At 47.1% G+C, this 17,217-nt stretch overlaps 1 protein-coding gene across 1 annotated transcript in view; it reads right to left on the bottom strand.

The window, feature by feature from the left end:
- Window positions 1–333: 333 nt before the first annotated feature.
- LOC124555937 (proline-rich receptor-like protein kinase PERK2) overlaps window positions 334–17,217 on the bottom strand; it is a 39,317-nt gene continuing 22,433 nt past the window's right edge. The window contains exons 3-5 of the mRNA XM_047129988.1: window positions 12,905–13,083; window positions 8,082–8,242; window positions 334–613 (exon numbers count right to left, since the gene is read on the bottom strand). Of these exons, the coding sequence (XP_046985944.1) occupies window positions 334–613; window positions 8,082–8,242; window positions 12,905–13,083 (620 nt within the window). The remainder of the gene's footprint in view (window positions 614–8,081; window positions 8,243–12,904; window positions 13,084–17,217) is intronic.

The raw sequence follows: 17,217 nt of genomic DNA, 5'->3' as shown, positions 1-17,217 counted from the left end.
CAGTGGACGCATCTGGTGTTCCCGACGATGCCATTTCAGCACAGGTACTTTGTTTTGTAGCAGCCGTTTTTCTGCCGCTTGGTGTGCTGTCGTTCTTTTTTCCTTCTGAAATATCCGTGATTACTATTTTTGGTAATCCGCTGTCGCTACAAGGACCAGTGGCGGCTGTCGCCAACAGAGACCAAGTAGTTTTCTCCAGTATCCACACTTTCGCGTGGATATGGAGACAGCGCAGTCAGAGGGGCACAAAGTGCGCGTCCCAAATTCTTCGCAATGCGAGGTATTGGGAACAAAAATCACTTCTATTTTTGTAAAAGACGGGGCACAAAAAAGTCACACGCCGGCTGAATGACGTTTCGCGTCCCTGTTGCTACTTTGCTTGTTGCTACTCACATACAGACGCCGTTGTTGCTGACGCGTCTGCTGTTTCTGCAGTCGCTGGCGTCGCACGCCGCCTCCGCCATTGGAGCCGATGTCCCCGGTGGCCGGTGGTGCGTCAGCTGATCCCGATGTTGCCGCTATTGCTGATGTAAGTCGCGCTGGCTTTACGCCAACTGACGCGCAAGGCGACTCGGTGAGCCACGACGCGAGCCGCGGAATAACAACTACACTCCTGGAAATTGAAATAAGAACACCGTGAATTCATTGTCCCAGGAAGGGGAAACTTTATTGACACATTCCTGGAGTCAGATACATCACATAATCACACTGACAGAACCACAGGCACATAGACACAGGCAACAGAGCATGCACAATGTCGGCACTAGTACAGTGTATATCCACCTTTCGCAGCAATGCAGGCTGCTATTCTCCCATGGAGACGATCGTAGAGATGCTGGATGTAGTCCTGTGGAACGGCTTGCCATGCCATTTCCACCTGGCGCCTCAGTTGGACCAGCGTTCGTGCTGGACGTGCAGACCGCGTGAGACGACGCTTCATCCAGTCCCAAACATGCTCAATTTTGGACAGATCCGGAGATCTTGCTGGCCAGGGTAGTTGACTTACACCTTCTAGAGCACGTTGGGTGGCACGGGATACATGCGGACGTGCATTGTCCTGTTGGAACAGCATGTTCCCTTGCCGGTCTAGGAATGGTAGAACGATGGGTTCGATGACGGTTTGGATGTGCCGTGCACTATTCAGTGTCCCCTCGACGATCACCAGTGGTGTACGGCCAGTGTAGGAGATCGCTCCCCACACCATGATGCCGGGTGTTGGCCCTGTGTGCCTCGGTCGTATGCAGTCCTGATCGTGGCGCTCACCTGCACGGCGCCAAACACGCATACGACCATCATTGGCACCAAGGCAGAAGCGACTCTCATCGCTGAAGACGACACGTCTCCATTCGTCCCTCCATTCACGCCTGTCGCGACGCCACTGGAGGCGGGCTGCACGATGTTGGGGCGTGAGCGGAAGACGGCCTAACGGTGTGCGGGACCGTAGCCCAGCTTCATGGAGACGGTTGCGAATGGTCCTCGCCGATACCCCAGGAGCAACAGTGTCCCTAATTTGCTGGGAAGTGGCGGTGCGGTCCCCTACGGCACTGCGTAGGATCCTACGGTCTTGGTGTGCATCCGTGCGTCGCTGCGGTCCGGTCCAAGGTCGACGGGCACGTGCACCTTCCGCCGACCACTGGCGACAACATCGATGTACTGTGGAGACCTCACGCCCCACGTGTTGAGCAATTCGGCGGTACGTCCACCCGGCCTCCCGCATGCCCACTATACGCCCTCGCTCAAAGTCCGTCAACTGCACATACGGTTCACGTCGACGCTGTCGCGGCATGCTACCAGTGTTAAAGACTGCGATGGAGCTCCGTATGCCACGGCAAACTGGCTGACACTGACGGCGGCGGTGCACAAACGCTGCGCAGCTAGCGCCATTCGACGGCCAACACCGCGGTTCCTGGTGTGTCCGCTGTGCCGTGCGTGTGATCATTGCTTGTACAGCCCTCTCGCAGTGTCCGGAGCAAGTATGGTGGGTCTGACACACCGGTGTTAATGTGTTCTTTTTTTCATTTCCAGGAGTGTATTACACACAGGCGAAAATCACCAAGAGTATTTGTACGTCTGTTATGACCGCAATATCAACCATGCTGACTGCACTCACAGCATCTTCAATCTCACTACATGCACTAGCCAGTCGAGCGCGAAAGTTAGTGGATGACGCTTTCCAACATAAATGCGTTATACGATCGGAGCGGACGTTAACGGGCTACCGACACGGCCTCCATCTTGGAAAGCATACAGATATATCGTCAGTGTTCATATTCTGTGCTTGCATGGGATTACCGACAGCTACTCTGCAGGTTACTGCTCCAACTGGCGGTGGTCTTCCTGTGCTCTTTGCTGCACCTACCCGGACTTTGATTTCTTGTGATACACCCAGCGCGGTGCGTGTTGCCTGTTCCAGGTTGACCCTCGCAGATTGTTGGTGTTTCCGTGCACAATCCTTTCTGGATGGCAGAACGGTGGAATCGCTGTTCGCTTAGCGCCCTCCGTTATCCCAACTGTCCACTTTTGCTTGCGCAGCTGTCCGGTCTGATCAGAAGTCTCGCCGTAGCGAGGCTGACCCATTTAGTTCCTCTGCCATTCAGTTACCTGCTGCCCTCTTCTTTGCCAGCTGTGCATGCCGTAGCTGGACAGGTCTTGTCATAACAATTACTATCTCCTACGTATATCAGAAGTACAAATGAAGACATGCGCGGAAAAATGGGCTAACCCTCAAATGTAAACACTTAGAGAAAAGTGTTGCCATCTGTTGCTGGCATCTGGTACTATCAAAATTGACATTGGTCTCATCCCTAAATGATATGTAGGGATGAAACTAGCGTCAGTTTTGATAGTTCCCGTATCCAGCAACAGATGGCAACACTTACCTCTAATGCAATTCTGTCATAACATGGTTGGAGATAGTGGCTGTTATTTGAAGACAAATAAATGTTGATGGTGTTGAGACAGCAACCAGCCATTTGTGGCACGTTGCTGTATCAACACCATCAACTTATCTCTAAGCTTCTACGTTATAGGGTTAGCCCGTTTTTTCGCGCATGACTTCAAATGAATATATCTCTAATAGAACTATATTTGAAATTTAAGCAAAACTCATCCACCTCTTTAATTTCAGCAATGTAGGCTGCTATATCAACTGTCCTATTTATTTATGTACAAAAGTGTTCACCTTCATAGCTGAGCGGACAATATGGGGAAGCCATGCGCGGGCCTAGGTTCAGTTCCCGGCCAGGCCGTAGATATTCTCCGCTCGGGAACTGGGTGTTGTGTTGTCTTCATCGCCATTTCATCCTCAGCGACACGCAAGTCTCGGAAATGGAGTCAGATAAAAAGACTTTCGCCGGGTGGCCGGGCTCCCTGCACGTGGGGACACAGGCCGAGCCACACGCATTATTATTATTATTATTATTATGTACAGAATTAGCAGAGTCTAACTTTTCAATTAATTTATCCACTAATCGAAATAAAAAGAAAAGAATTTACAAACTCTTAATATAAACTTACCTTTATTTCATAAAAATGACTATTCAGATTATTTTTATAAGTTTTCTTGTACTGTCTTAGAGTTAAGCTCACTCTGAAAAAGTAGTTACTAGAAGTCGTTAGTTCCTCACCCCTCGTTTGGATTGGTTCCTTAATAGCTGCATACTGTCTAATCCTTTAAATGCATTGGTGCAACTAAGGTTTCTCCTAAGATCACATTCCTCATGCTTCCCCCCTCCCTAAGAAAGAAATCAAAGAAGCTATGAAACTATATTTAACATTTAGTTGACACAGTATCCACAGCATACCTTCTCTTATACCTCATTCACATAATTTCACAACAAAAGAAAACACATTGACATATAAAAACAAATTATGATCAGTATAAATTTTCTTCAATCACATCTTCATTAATTACTACCTTTAATTCCTGTCTTATTCCATCTGTCATTGCCTCTGATATATCATTCTTTTAATTTCCCAGCATGGTGGGATTGTTCCACACTCCCTCTTTCGGTACTCCTTGTATCTGATCATATTCTCCACGATCTACAAAACACAAAGAAACATCAAACATCTTTAATAAGCTAGTACAGACTTCCTTTTCTGGCTGCTGGCCGCTTTACTGTTTCCTTCCAGTCTGCTGCTCTCTTGTCTGCGATCTCCATCTAATAACGTGCAGGAGAAGGAATTTTCTAGCAGATTACAAAAATCTTTCTCTACCAACTACAGACATAACAAAATAAGATCCTAGGACCAAAAATCCGTCGTGTAAACGAAAACGTGTGTTTTACATATCGCTGTGTGAATAGTGATCTAATTGTCTATGTGTCCTTTTGTAACCTGCTCCTGTCGCTAACAGCAATGAATGTCTTCACATAGTTCATGAGATTCTATCTTTAATAAATCCTCGTTTGACATGGATTTGCCATTATCACAATTTTATCTATTGTATTTACTTTCTTGTGGTGCCTACTCCACCATACATTCAAAAAAGTTAAAAGGGGAATGGAATTCCTCGATAAAACATTATTACTTACTTGGACAAAAACACTGACGCACAACACTCCAAAAAATGCTGTCCTATGATCAAGAATGCTACTCCACCACAATTACGTGCAACACTTTCTCACCTTACAAAAAACATGGCTGTTTACCTTCTATTTAAACTATTTTCTCAGATTTAGAAATGAATTTAGATACTTATACTAGGTTACTCCCCATAGTAATTCAGCTTACGCTTGTTGTCTCACCTTATGGAATTCATTTAGTGGAGGGTTTAATGTTGCAAATGTGTTCCACAAGATTTCTGGAATTTAGTAATCTGCACCTCGACATTCATGGTTCCTCGTGTGCTGAGTGTACCGTAAAGCAATGGCAAAAACTCAAAACGCCGTGGTTTTTATTTGTTTCATAATCAGTTTCACCTGAGCTTCAGTTGTGGTGGACTGGGGGCGTCCTCTTTCATGAAAATCTCGCTGTCGCTGAAATACACTCAGTCGCAAAAGTATTCGGACAGTGTGAAGTTTCACAATGAGTACTCGAGAAACACTGACTATGAAACCCAAACATATTTATTAGCAATACATATGCGTAACAACATTAATTACAAAAGAATTATTGTATTATTTCGTTTCCAAAACATAAATAACAGAAAAATTAACAACAAAAATGAAACATCCTGCACACCCTGCTGCTACAAAAGTATTCGGACACTGTCCGATAAATGCTCACAAGTTGTACGACGAAAATGTCAATACCTTGTGGGTCCACCTTTCATTCTCAATACCTCCTCCAATCTACTAGGCATACTTTCCACGAGTTTTTTCGTGAAATCTGGGCCTATATTTTCCCATTCTTGGCGCAGTTTCTCTTTCAAGGTCTCCTTCGTATAGATGTTGTCCGCGCGGAGGATCCGTATCAATTTATCCCACAAATGTTCGATTGGGTTAAGGTCTGGTAATTGGGGAGGGGGGGGGTGCAATACTTTCGGGCAATTGAAGAGCAACCGCATTTGTACAATATGCGCGGTATGCATGTGATCATTATCCTGATAAAAATGGAAGTTGTTCGCAATACCTAGATGTCGTGCACTCTGCTTCAAATGTCCTCGCAGTATATTCAAATACGCTTCCTTGTTCATCGTATCATCAATGAACACTAAATCACCCACACCATTGTTCGGGATGAACTTTTATACCAAGGTCTCCCTCCACCTCACTTGCAATTCGTGTGGCAGATATTTTCGCATTCTGTTGTACCTTTCACACAATCACATGTTCATCTGTCTGTGAAAATGTCCGTGGCCGTCCTGTACTGCAACTGAATTCCAATCGGTCTTCTTTCTCGAACCGTTTAATAATGTCGTGAACTGTACTTTTCTTCATGTTCACTATTGCGGTAATTCCCCTGCAGATTTTCCCCTTCGCGTGATGATAAACGACAAGTTGCCTTTGCTCGAACGTAGAACACTTCCCTCTGCGTCCCGTCGTCGACCTGCACAGGCTCGCGATACGTGTTTACTAATCATCGCTATCATTTCGCGGAAATGTCGGACACACTGCAGTCGCTTCACCCTCTCTCACACGTTGTCCGCCTTTGTCCGAATACTTTTGTTGCACCTTCCCATGCCGTTTTCAGGTAATTTTACGTAACAGACACATGTCCAACAACAATTCTTCGTATTTGACACGTGTTTCACGTTGCGACATCGTATCCAGAGTCCCAAATACATTACAAAGTGCAATTTCTGTATTTGTTCATGCGGCAAACTGCGAAATTATGCGCCGTTACGTGCTGTCCGAATACTTTTGCGACTAAGTTTATACTACGAAAGGTGTCGTGGTAGGGAGTGGGTTGTAGGGCAAGACACACACACACTCGAAAGAAACACAGAATAGTGAATAGAAAAATATGTTACTCAACTCTGGTAACGCTGGTTACAGCAATTATTGCAGAATGATGGTTTAGTCTACCTGTCCTGTGTTGACTACAATTCCATGAACACAAACTAAATAATGTTCTCTGAACTAAATACAGAAGAAAACTAATGTTCTGTCCTGATGTACTTTTCTAAGAACAGTTCCAAACCAACAGTAGTCAGTTAAATCTCTAGGCAGACGCTTTCTGTCCATACACGATAATTCTGTTCACTGTTCTGTTTCCACTGAAGACTAACCACTGTCTGTCAGCCACTATTTCTATCTCCGTCGACGAATTGAAGACTTGAAGACACGAAGAACATTCTGAAGGAACTCCGTAGCAAGACTCGGACTGACTTACAACTTGCAGCTGCCAACTTCTGCTCGTGCACGGTTACTGAAGTACGTGTCTCTCTTTCCGGTGGCGCTGCCGCCCCAGGGGGCGTGATTCACGCTGGCAGCGTGTGGTGCAGGAATGTTACGCCCTGGTTTGTGCCGCTTGTTCCAAATGTAGTCTCCTCCAAAGAGGAATTCCAGCTCCAGTAGTAAGCTCCTAAATGCTTCACCACAACGTACTGCCACAATCTGTTGGTATTTCACAGGTGGTCTCTGATAGCAGAATTATGTTATCTGGGAAGGGCTATACACAATATACAGGAACAGGTTCTTCTTCAACATATCGCCTAAAATTTTCACTACACTCGGAATTCCAGATGCCTCCAGGTCATGTCCCATGATTATTTTTGCCTTTTCCCTTGCCTGAACATTCTTTGATCAATAGTTAAATAAGACTTTTTGTACGATGTAAATTGCAATGCATTTGTATGCATCCTTGTAGCTGTTTTGCCTTCAAGATGTCTGCAGATGAATTCCAGATGGAGCATCAATGGCCTAGAAAGCGGAAAACAATGGTCAAATTGTTCCATATAAGACTTTGGGTGCAGAGTGTTGTGATTATCCTTAACAACTTGAAACTTGTGTACTCACAGGTAGTACTTGTTATAAAACTCTTCAGTCTCTGGTGACATTGTAAATGCCCAGGTATTGTCCTTCTTATACTCTTTGCGATACAGAAGAGCCTGACTTCGCAACACTTCATCCCGGAATACCTCATCTGATACCACACGCACCGCTCTTAGTGCATAGCTTGCTGTAATTCTTGCAGCCATCATCTCTGTGCCAGGCAAACAAGTCAACTGCCTTTGTTTTAAAACTTCCACATCTTTTGCTAAGTGCTCGCCCATCCTTTGCTGATGTTTATTCAGTATTTTTTGCTGCTTCTTGAACACAAGAAGTAATTGCACTTCCGATATGCATACTGATTCCTCATCCACGTCCCTCATTCCTTATTGAATTATTTCCCATTTGTGAACCTTAAGCTGATCTGTTGCTTCACATAACAGATGTTTGATGTCTTCTGCTGTCTGATTTTAATCTTTCTTCCATCGCGTTTACACATTTTTACACACTTTCAATGTGGTTTTCTGGCTCATTTTGCTGACACTAAATGTTAATGATCTCTTGGTGCATCGGCAGAATTTTCTCCAGTTGCAGCCCAATTCCTTCAAACGGTTGCTTCGGTTTTACCAATATTTCTTTCGTCTCCTTTCGTGATTCGTAGATCTCTTGTCGCAATCCTTTTAGAAAAACGAATAATGAGCGCACCTCCTCCTCCTCTTCTTCTTCTTCTTCTTCTTCTTCTTCTTCTTCTGGATTTTGTGATGATCTGAAGGTTGACTCAATTGAGTGCCATCAGGTTCTGCTTTATTATGCCTAACGATGGCTCCTATGTCAGAAATTGCTGAAAACATGCCCGTATCTGAATACTGAAACACACCCATACTCTGATTCACATTCCTCCCAGTTCTACTCTACACATTTTCCTCTCTATTCTGGAGACAAGAATCGCTACCACGTCCTGCAGTCTCCATGTTTTTTACTAGATAGGTTACTGCCTTGCCCACTTCTGCAACTTCCCTTTTTTCAACCTATTTCCTCTGTGTCAGCATTCGTTATTAATTTAATTCAAAAGAACAATGATCCTTGTCACATCTATTCCAATTTAAAATGTGTCCTCATCAAATCTACAAACATACACAACACACATTAAAAGAAACGCTTCCAAAATTTTAATACCCAATCATGCAGTATGAACAATATATGTGGATCAGACACACATAAACATCAGCCTATTAAAAGAAAGAGTAAAAAGGAAAGAACATAGATTATACCAAAATGTGCTAGCAACTTAGATTACTTACACCACTTTACGAATATACTGACAATTACTATTAAATTCTCCTCTCTTTCTTCTGAGCAAATCTTAATTGATCTTCCCGCTAACCGTACAGTGTTCAACTCTTCCTTCAGAAATTTCTAGAAAACAAAATTTCGCATTTTCCAGTATGTGTGAAATACAGTATCACATCAACCAAAACTGTAAGTGAAGCAAACATCGGACACCAAACGGAAAGACGTTACATAATAAGCAATTTAATGAAACCAGAAAAAATTTGAAGTAATCAGAGACTTACCTAATGGAAAGAAATCGAAATAGAGCCAATTTAATATGACACCAACCTGCTCATGGTTGCCGCTCTGATTTGCATCAGCTGAGCCCTATCGAGGTGCAGGTGATTACCCACAGACTAAGATGTGAAATCAAGGGCTGCTGAGCAATGGAAATGTCGGAAAAGGATCATGTCGGCAATTCGTAATTCGTCGTAAAAAAAGAACAAGTGCACAATCCGCTGAGGACATGACGATTGCTTCGATCTGCCACCAGGTTTAGGATATCGCATGGAAATACCCCAAAGGGTCTCAATTGCTAGTAAGCACCAATTACATAGTGCAATTCTGTAACAAGATCCCATAAATCACCGAAAAATGCCTACATTTTCCTGATCTTTCTTATCTCCCCTTTGCCTTGGTAGCAAGATATTACCATATGACCTCTCCACAGATTGCATGTATCATCTTGCCACGCAGGGCTCCTGTCTGATGCTAGATGAGAGCCCCATCTGAATATTACAGTCTCAAAACGTGTCTTATCAAACATCTGACTACCTCCTAGCCTCGAGTCCAGGTCCAAGTTCCAAGGGTAAACTTGCAAAATCCTCTCTTCACAGAACTCCACAAAGACACACTTGTTTTCCATAGAAAATGTTTATCAGTCGGCTCTCCCAAACGGAAACATCATATCAAAACTTACCACGTTCCCTCTGGAAAAGTTAGTTTGACCGCTAGCCATTCTCCTGTTTTCCCAAGATAGAAATGTTTTAATCATTTAGCAACAGTCCCCCACGATTGAAAAACGTTTCTATGATAACCAATGTGAGAAGCACCCGCACTTGCATCTCTCAGAAAACAGCGTCCGATTTCCCACTCGAGTTCCCCTCTTTGGTCACTATCCAGTCATCGTTCTTTATGCTACTTTCTGCAGTTCTCAAAACCTTAGCCAGGCGACAGATTGTAGGCCCACCGGTTCTTTACAAAGCACGGCTGACATTCCGTTCCAAACACGAGTTTTGTACTCTCATGAGCCAAATAAGGTCTAATCCAACTTTCCGGTCAGCCTCACACCATTCCTTTTCCACCATCATGCTGCCTGCAGCCAGCACCGCATGCGACCTTTTTGACTGAATACGGCACTACGTAAAGAAAAATACAGATTCCACACAGTCCCAGCTTTCTAGTTAGTCCTCATTGCTGAGGTCAATTTGGCAATGCCTGCCCACCTGGGCCTACATGGATTCTTCGAAAAGCCAGGGGGGCGTCCAAATGCGGTGCCATTAATTCAACTGCACTTGCCTGATGAATGCCAGCCTATGCGACTAGTGGCTCTCCAAGGCATTGTCCTGACCCACACAATTATGGTCTTCAGACCACAAATTAAGCTGTCGACTGTGAGAATTTCCCCGGACTGTGGCTAGCAAGCTGTCTCTATTCGGATGGCTGCTCAGATTTGACCTAAATCTCCAGCCCTGTACTACATGCGGACTAAATACTCAGAGCTAGTCAGATTTATTTTCGTAGGGGACGACAGTTATTAATGCCGTTAAACGCTCTATGAAAACGACACCGTCAACAATATTGTCGCAGAAGCAGCTAAGTAGCACAGTCACTGCAGTGTAGTGGTTATGATACTAGACTGTTCCATGGAAGGTCGTGAATTCAAAACTCACCTGAGGTATTAAATTTTAATTTCTATATTCGGTTCGAGTACATTCTAGAAGTATCAACAAATGTCAAGAATCATTGTACTGGAGTGTTCTGTAACTGTATATATACCGTATGTGTTCTGGCCGGAGGCAGTTCGCGCCGCACTTTTGTATGTGCAAATGCTGAATAAACCTTCGTTTAGTGAAGTTAGTGTTCATCATTCATCTAATTACGCCTTCTTCTACGTGACATAATTCTGGTGGAGGCGCTGGGTATTGGAAGTTGTGATAGCGCACGTTGTCGACAATACAATGGGTCCCATAAGGCCACGACAGAGCCGCCGTTTACGTGGCAAGAAAGCAGAGTTCGAGCAATATTCAGCAAATCGCAATCTATCGGAGACAGAAGAAGAGCACGTCACGGTGACATCAACTGTGTGCCACCACATGACACATCCTTCCAGGTTCTCTGGTGACGATGGCCAAGATCCAAACAAGTGGCTGAAAGTGTATGAGCGTATAGTTAATCTTAACAAATGGGATGACACCGTGTGTTTGCCTAACGTATTTTTCTACTTGGAGGGCACTGCCAAGCAATGGTATGAGAACAATGAGGAGAAGTTCACAAGCTGGGAAGTATTCCAGGCCGGCCGTTGTGCCAGAGCGGTTCTAGGGGCTTCAGTCTGGAACCGCGCAACTTTTTAACGGATGATGGATAATCTTCTAAGTCACTTGAAGTGGAAGATGTGTCTTTGTTATTTAGATGACATTATAGTGTTCTCAGAGACATTTGATGAACACATAAAAAGACTGAGGGCCGTTATTAAGTGCCTCCAACAAGGCGGACTGAAACTTAATCCAAGAAAGTGTCTCTTTGGAGCAAAAGAAATCAAAATACTTATATACTTTATGTCAAACGAAGGTGTGCGGCCAGACCCAGAACTGGTGAGAGCTATAACGGAATTTCCTATTGATATAAGTATTAGAGATGTGAGAAGCTTCCTCGGATTATGTTCTTATTACCGTCGTTTTATTAAAGACTTTTGTATCAAGGCCAAGCCACTCCAAGGGTTGTTAAAATCCGATACTAAAGTTATCTGGCATGGTGCTCAACAAGATTCTTTCGATGTGCTGCGAAAATCTCTGACGATTGACCCTGTACTTGGTCTGTATGATGAGAGAGCACCTACAGAACTACACACAGATGCCAGTGAGTATGAGATCGGTGCTGTTCTGGTGCAAATTTCGGATGGGAAAGAGAAGATTATAGCCTATGCGTCTATGACACAAAAGCCGAGAGAAACTACTCAACTACAGAAAGAGAATATCTTGCTGTGATCTGGGCCATGTGCAAATTTAGACAGTATCTCTATGGAACGCCATTCACAGTTGTTACAGAGAATCATTCACTTTGTTGGTTGACAGGTCTTAAGGATCCACCAGGACGACTCGCCAGGTGGGCACTACATCTTGAAGATTATGACATTACCATAGTGCACTGATGACGTGGACGACAACTACATCGGCCAGGTGTTAACCAGAGCTGAGGATGCAAGGCAGTTAGCTCTACTCTGCACGCTGCAGGCCCAAGAAAACGATCACCGAAGGTCTACCAGCCTGGTGCCCTCGTCTGGATCTTCACTCCTGTTCGGAAGGCTGGTCTCTCTGAGAAGCTCCTCAGGTGCTACTTTGGACCTTATAAGGTTGTAAGACAGTTGTCTCATGTTACTTACGAAGTTGAAGATTTCGAAGCCGACACAAGACGACGAAAGATCAGAGATACGGTCCACGTCCTTCGAATGAAGCCCTATAAGGATCCTGCAACCCAGGTTAATTCGAAGATCCAGCGACAAGCAACAAGCGGAAAGGTGATGAAGAGCGTAGCGGCAAGGAAAGTTCTAAGAAGATCACCGCCAGGGTGAACATCAGTCATCGGGAGTCGGAGAATGCAGAACCGATGACTCGTTTCCGGACTAGGAGGACGTAACACCGAGAAGCTGTTCTCTTAAGGAGGGAGCAATGTCGCAGAAGAAGCTGAGTAGCATAGTCACTGTAGTGTAGTGGTTACGATACTAGACTGTTCCATGGTGGGTCGTGAGTTCAAAACTCATCTAAAACTTTAATTTGTATATTCGGTTCGAGTACATTCTAGAATGTATCCACAAATGTCAAGAATCATTGTACTGGAAGTTCTGTAACTGTATACAGACCGTACGTAATCTAACCGGAGGCAGTTCGTTCCGCGCTCTTGTATGTGCAAGTGCTGAATAAACCTTCGTTAAGTGAAGTTAGTGTTCGTTATTCATCTAATTATTTAGTAACCACAACCAACAGCGGGAACGCCTTGGGCTGCGGGTCGGAGCCGCCAGGCGGGGAAGCCGTCGGCGGTGGAGCACGCACCACCGGGTAAACACAGGACGAGTCGGACGACAGACCAGCGACAACTGACAGCAACCGACCACGACCGACTATGAGCGACACAACAAGGAAGAGATAAACAACGGAGGCTTGTGGAAACCACAACACCAAACACCAAACGTAAACCCACTCGGAACCAGAGCCAGGCACATGTCATCAACGAGCAACGACCAGAGCGCAGTACCGCCGAGATAGAAACGAAATCCCGAGCGAGTACCAGACTGGCTGGACTAGGTTTTTTTTTTCCTCTTTATTGTATTTCAATTCCCCATCGGGGCGGGCTGGCAGCAGCATATGCGCTGCTCTTCAGCCGAAAGACATAGAACAAACAATAGAAGACATTTAAAAACAACAAAGGAGAGAATATGGTGAACATAGATATAAAAAAGGGGAACATCATGGAAGGCAATAGACAAAAAACGGGGTGACTGTAAAATGGAGATAAAAAACAGTTTAAAAGTAGCACACACAAAAAGCCACACACTGCGACGATTAAAAGAACACAAGGCACAGTATGACTGGAGCATAAAGGTATCGACGGATGGCGTAGCACATAGCGTAACACTGACGGCGAATCTCAAGGCAGTACACAATTAAAATCACACCTCTTGATGCACAGGAGAAACAGCACTAAGCACAAAACTGATGTGGCACACTGATGATGATCAATACAGAGGATCTGCCAGGCGCTAGGAGATGAGGGAGACCTGAAGAAGGGAGGGAGGGGAAGAGATGGAGGGAGATGAGGGGGGGCGCGCTGAAGAGGGCCAGGTAGGGAGGGATGTGGGAAGGAAAGAGGCAAGTATGGGGTGCAGGGTCTCAGGGGAGGGGGGGGGGGGGTATGGAGGAAAGTACGCTCTGGGAGAAGGAGGGAAGAGGAAAAAGGGGGCCCTGGGGAGGGGAGGGGGGAACAAGGCCAGGTTACAGTTGGAAGGAAGGGTAGATGCCACGGCAAAGTTCGTCATCCGGGAGGGGGAGGCGTTGGAAATTGCCCTGATGAAGGAGATGGAGGGTGTGGAGATGGAGAGAGGGAGGGATACAGCAATAGAGGCGCGGCAACGGGCGGGGGGTGGAGAGGAAGGAGGAAACCAAAGGGTGGGGGGGGATCAAGCCTGCGAACAATGTAAAGGATGCGGAGATGTTGGAGGAACAGGAGGAGACGGGGGAAGGGGATCAGTTCATACAGGAGCCGTGTGGGGGAAGGAAGGCAGATACGGAAGGCAAGGCGGAGCGCATGGCGTTCAAGGATTTGGAGGGCCTTGTAAAAGCGGGTGGGGGCGGAGATCCAGGCAACGCTGGCATAACAGAGGATAGGACGGCTGAGGGATTTGTAGGTGTGGAGGATGGTAGAAGGATGCACTCCCCATGTCCGGCCAGATAGGAGTTTCAGAAGGCGGAGGCGGGAATGGGCTTTCTGCTGGATGGTCTGGAGATGAGGGATCCAGGTGAGGTGTCGGTCGAGGGTGAGGCTAAGGTATTTCAGGGTGAGGGTGAGCTGGATAGGACGACCATAAAGGGTGATGTAGAAACCATGGAGGCGAAAGGAGCGAGTGGTGCGGCCTATGATGATTGCCTGGGTTTTGGAGGGGTTAAGATGGAGGAACCACTGGTTACACCAAGTGGTGACTGGTTAAGGTGGGTTTGGAGGGTACGTTGAGACCGTTGAAGGGTAGGATAGAGAGCCAGGAAGGCGGTGTCATCAGCATACTGGAGAAGGTGGACTGGTGGGGGTGGCTTGGGCATATCAGCTGTATACAAGAGATAAAGGAGAGGGGAAAGGACAGAACCCTGGGGGACACCAGCCGTGGGATAAAAGATACGGGAGTTGGTGTTGTGGAGGGTGACATAGGAAGGACGGTGCGAGAGGAAGGAAGCGACCAGATGGACAAAATTGAGAGGCAGGGCGTAGGTTTGGAGTTTAAAGAGGAGACCGGGATGCCATACACGGTCATAGGCATTTTGGAGGTCAAGGGAAACAAAAATGGCGGAGCGACGGGAGTTGAGCTGGAGGGACAGAAGGTGAACAAGGTTGAGAAGTTGGTCTTCAGCAGAGAAGGAGGGTCGGAAGCCACACTGGGTAAGGGGGAGGAGGTGGTGCTGAGCAAGGTGCTGATGGATACGGTGGGAGAGGATCGATTCAAAGACCTTACTGAAGACGGAGGTGAGGCAGATGGGACGATAGGAAGAGGCGGCAGAAGGGGGTTTGTTGGGTTTGAGGAATAAGAGGACGCGGGAGGTCTTCCACAGGTCAGGGTAGAAGCCAGTAGAGAGGACGACATTATAGAGATGGGCGAGGACAGTCAGGAAGGAATAGGGGCTTTCTCGAAGGTTACGGTAGGTGATACAGTCGTGACCAGGGGCCGTGTTGCTTTTGGACTGGAGGATAAGTTTAATGTTTTGTGCTGTGATGGGAGTGTTGATGTCGGAGGGGGGCAACTGCCCCAAGTACTGGAGACTAGGAGCAAGTGGAGCGACTGAGGTATTGGCACGTTCCATGACGGTGGGGAAAAGAGAATAATCAAAGTGGGGGTCATCGGGGATGGAGAAGACCTCGGAAAGGTGGGAAGCAAAGTGGTTGGCCTTACTGAGGTTGTCAGGAAGGGGGCGATCGTTATGGAGAAGGGGGTAGTGGGGAGCGGAAAGGGATCCAGTAAGACGATGGAAGGCGGACCAGTACTTGGAGGAGTTGATAGGGAGGGTGGCGTTGAGTCGTGTGCAGGTCTGGCGCCAGTCTCGGCGTTTCATTGCTGTAATAAGGTTCCGTACATGTCGCTGTATTTGCCGGTGGCGTTGGAGTGTATCCCTGTCACGAGTGCCCAGGAAGGAGCGATAGAGGCGGCGGGATTCACGGAGGAGGAGGACAGCCCGCAGAGGGAGAGTGGGACGGTGTGGGTGGATGGTTTTAGTAGGAACATAGGCCTCCACGTCGTCAGTAATTACCTTCTGAAGGAAGGACGAGGTGTGGATGATGTCATCAGGATGGCGATAGGTAAGAGGGTGGCTTGCGACCTGGGTGGAGATGGAGTCCCGGTAGGCATCCCAGTTGGCACGGCGATAGTCATGGACGACCTTGGGAGGGGGTGCAGGGTGAGGAGCCGGAGGGGGGCGGTTTGCAGACGTTATGGTGAGAAGGACAGGGAGGTGATCGCTACCTGTGGGGTCAAGGACGGCGACAGCGATACGCCCAAGGAGGTTGGTGGAGGCAATGATAACATCGGGGGTGGTGTCACTTTCGGGGCGGGTGTGCTGGGGAAGGGGAACAAGGTCACCTTGGATTGTGGAGAGGAACTGATGCCACCGCCGAAGGGCAGCAGGAGTGCGGCTATGGATGTTGAGGTCGGCGGCAATCACATAGGTGGAGAAGGTGTGGTCAATGTGTGAGATGAAGTCGTAAGGAAGAGGAGCAGTGGAGCGGACATAGATGGTAGCACAGGTAATGGTGAAAGAGGGGTAGAAGACAATAAGGATAAGGTGTTCAGTGGGGTCATTGAGGAGAGGTTGTGGCCGGACGGGTATATGCTTAAGGTGGCCAATCGCGACTCCACCCTGTGCACGAGGACCAGGAGCGTCGGTGCGGTGGAGGATATAGGGGGGAGGTGCGGATAGAATGGTGGGGCTGGAGAAAGGTTTCGTTCAAGAGGAAGGTGTCGACCTGGTGGTGGGAGAGGGTGCGCATGAGGAGGTATTTGTTGGAGCGGAAGGAGCGAATGTTCTGGAAGAGGATGCGAGACTCGTGCCGCGCCATGACGGGAAGGAGGGGGGGGGGGAAGAGAGGGAAGGGAAGAGACTTAAACTAGGGTGTCGAGGCGGGTGAAGGTGAAGTGGGCTTGGTTGTGGGAGTAAGTGGCGAAGGTGTTCAGGTGGAAAACAGAGCGAGCAGCAAGGGAGATTTGTTGGAAGGTGTGGGGGCGCTGAAAAGGGTGAATGTTTTGGAGTACAACACTAATGAACCGGATGATGTCCTCGGCCATTGGGGGTGGACGGAGGGAATTGTTGGGATGGACAGGGGGATCGACAGGACGAACTGGGACAGTAAGTTCAGGGGTTGCTGGAGGGGGTTTAGCTTTACACTTGTCGGAGTATGTGGGGTGGGGGCCACTACAGGTATTACAGGAAGGAGGAGCAGTCAGGTTGGGGCAGTTCTTAAGAAAGTGGGAGGCCTTGCAATGGGGACAGGTGGGGGGGTTTTTGCAGTTGAGAGTTAGGTGGTCATTATACATCAG

This window comes from Schistocerca americana, chromosome X, assembly GCF_021461395.2.
Source record: "Schistocerca americana isolate TAMUIC-IGC-003095 chromosome X, iqSchAmer2.1, whole genome shotgun sequence".
In the NCBI taxonomy this organism is placed as follows: Eukaryota; Metazoa; Arthropoda; class Insecta; order Orthoptera; family Acrididae; genus Schistocerca; species Schistocerca americana.
This window is presented reverse-complemented; position numbering and strand designations above follow the sequence as displayed.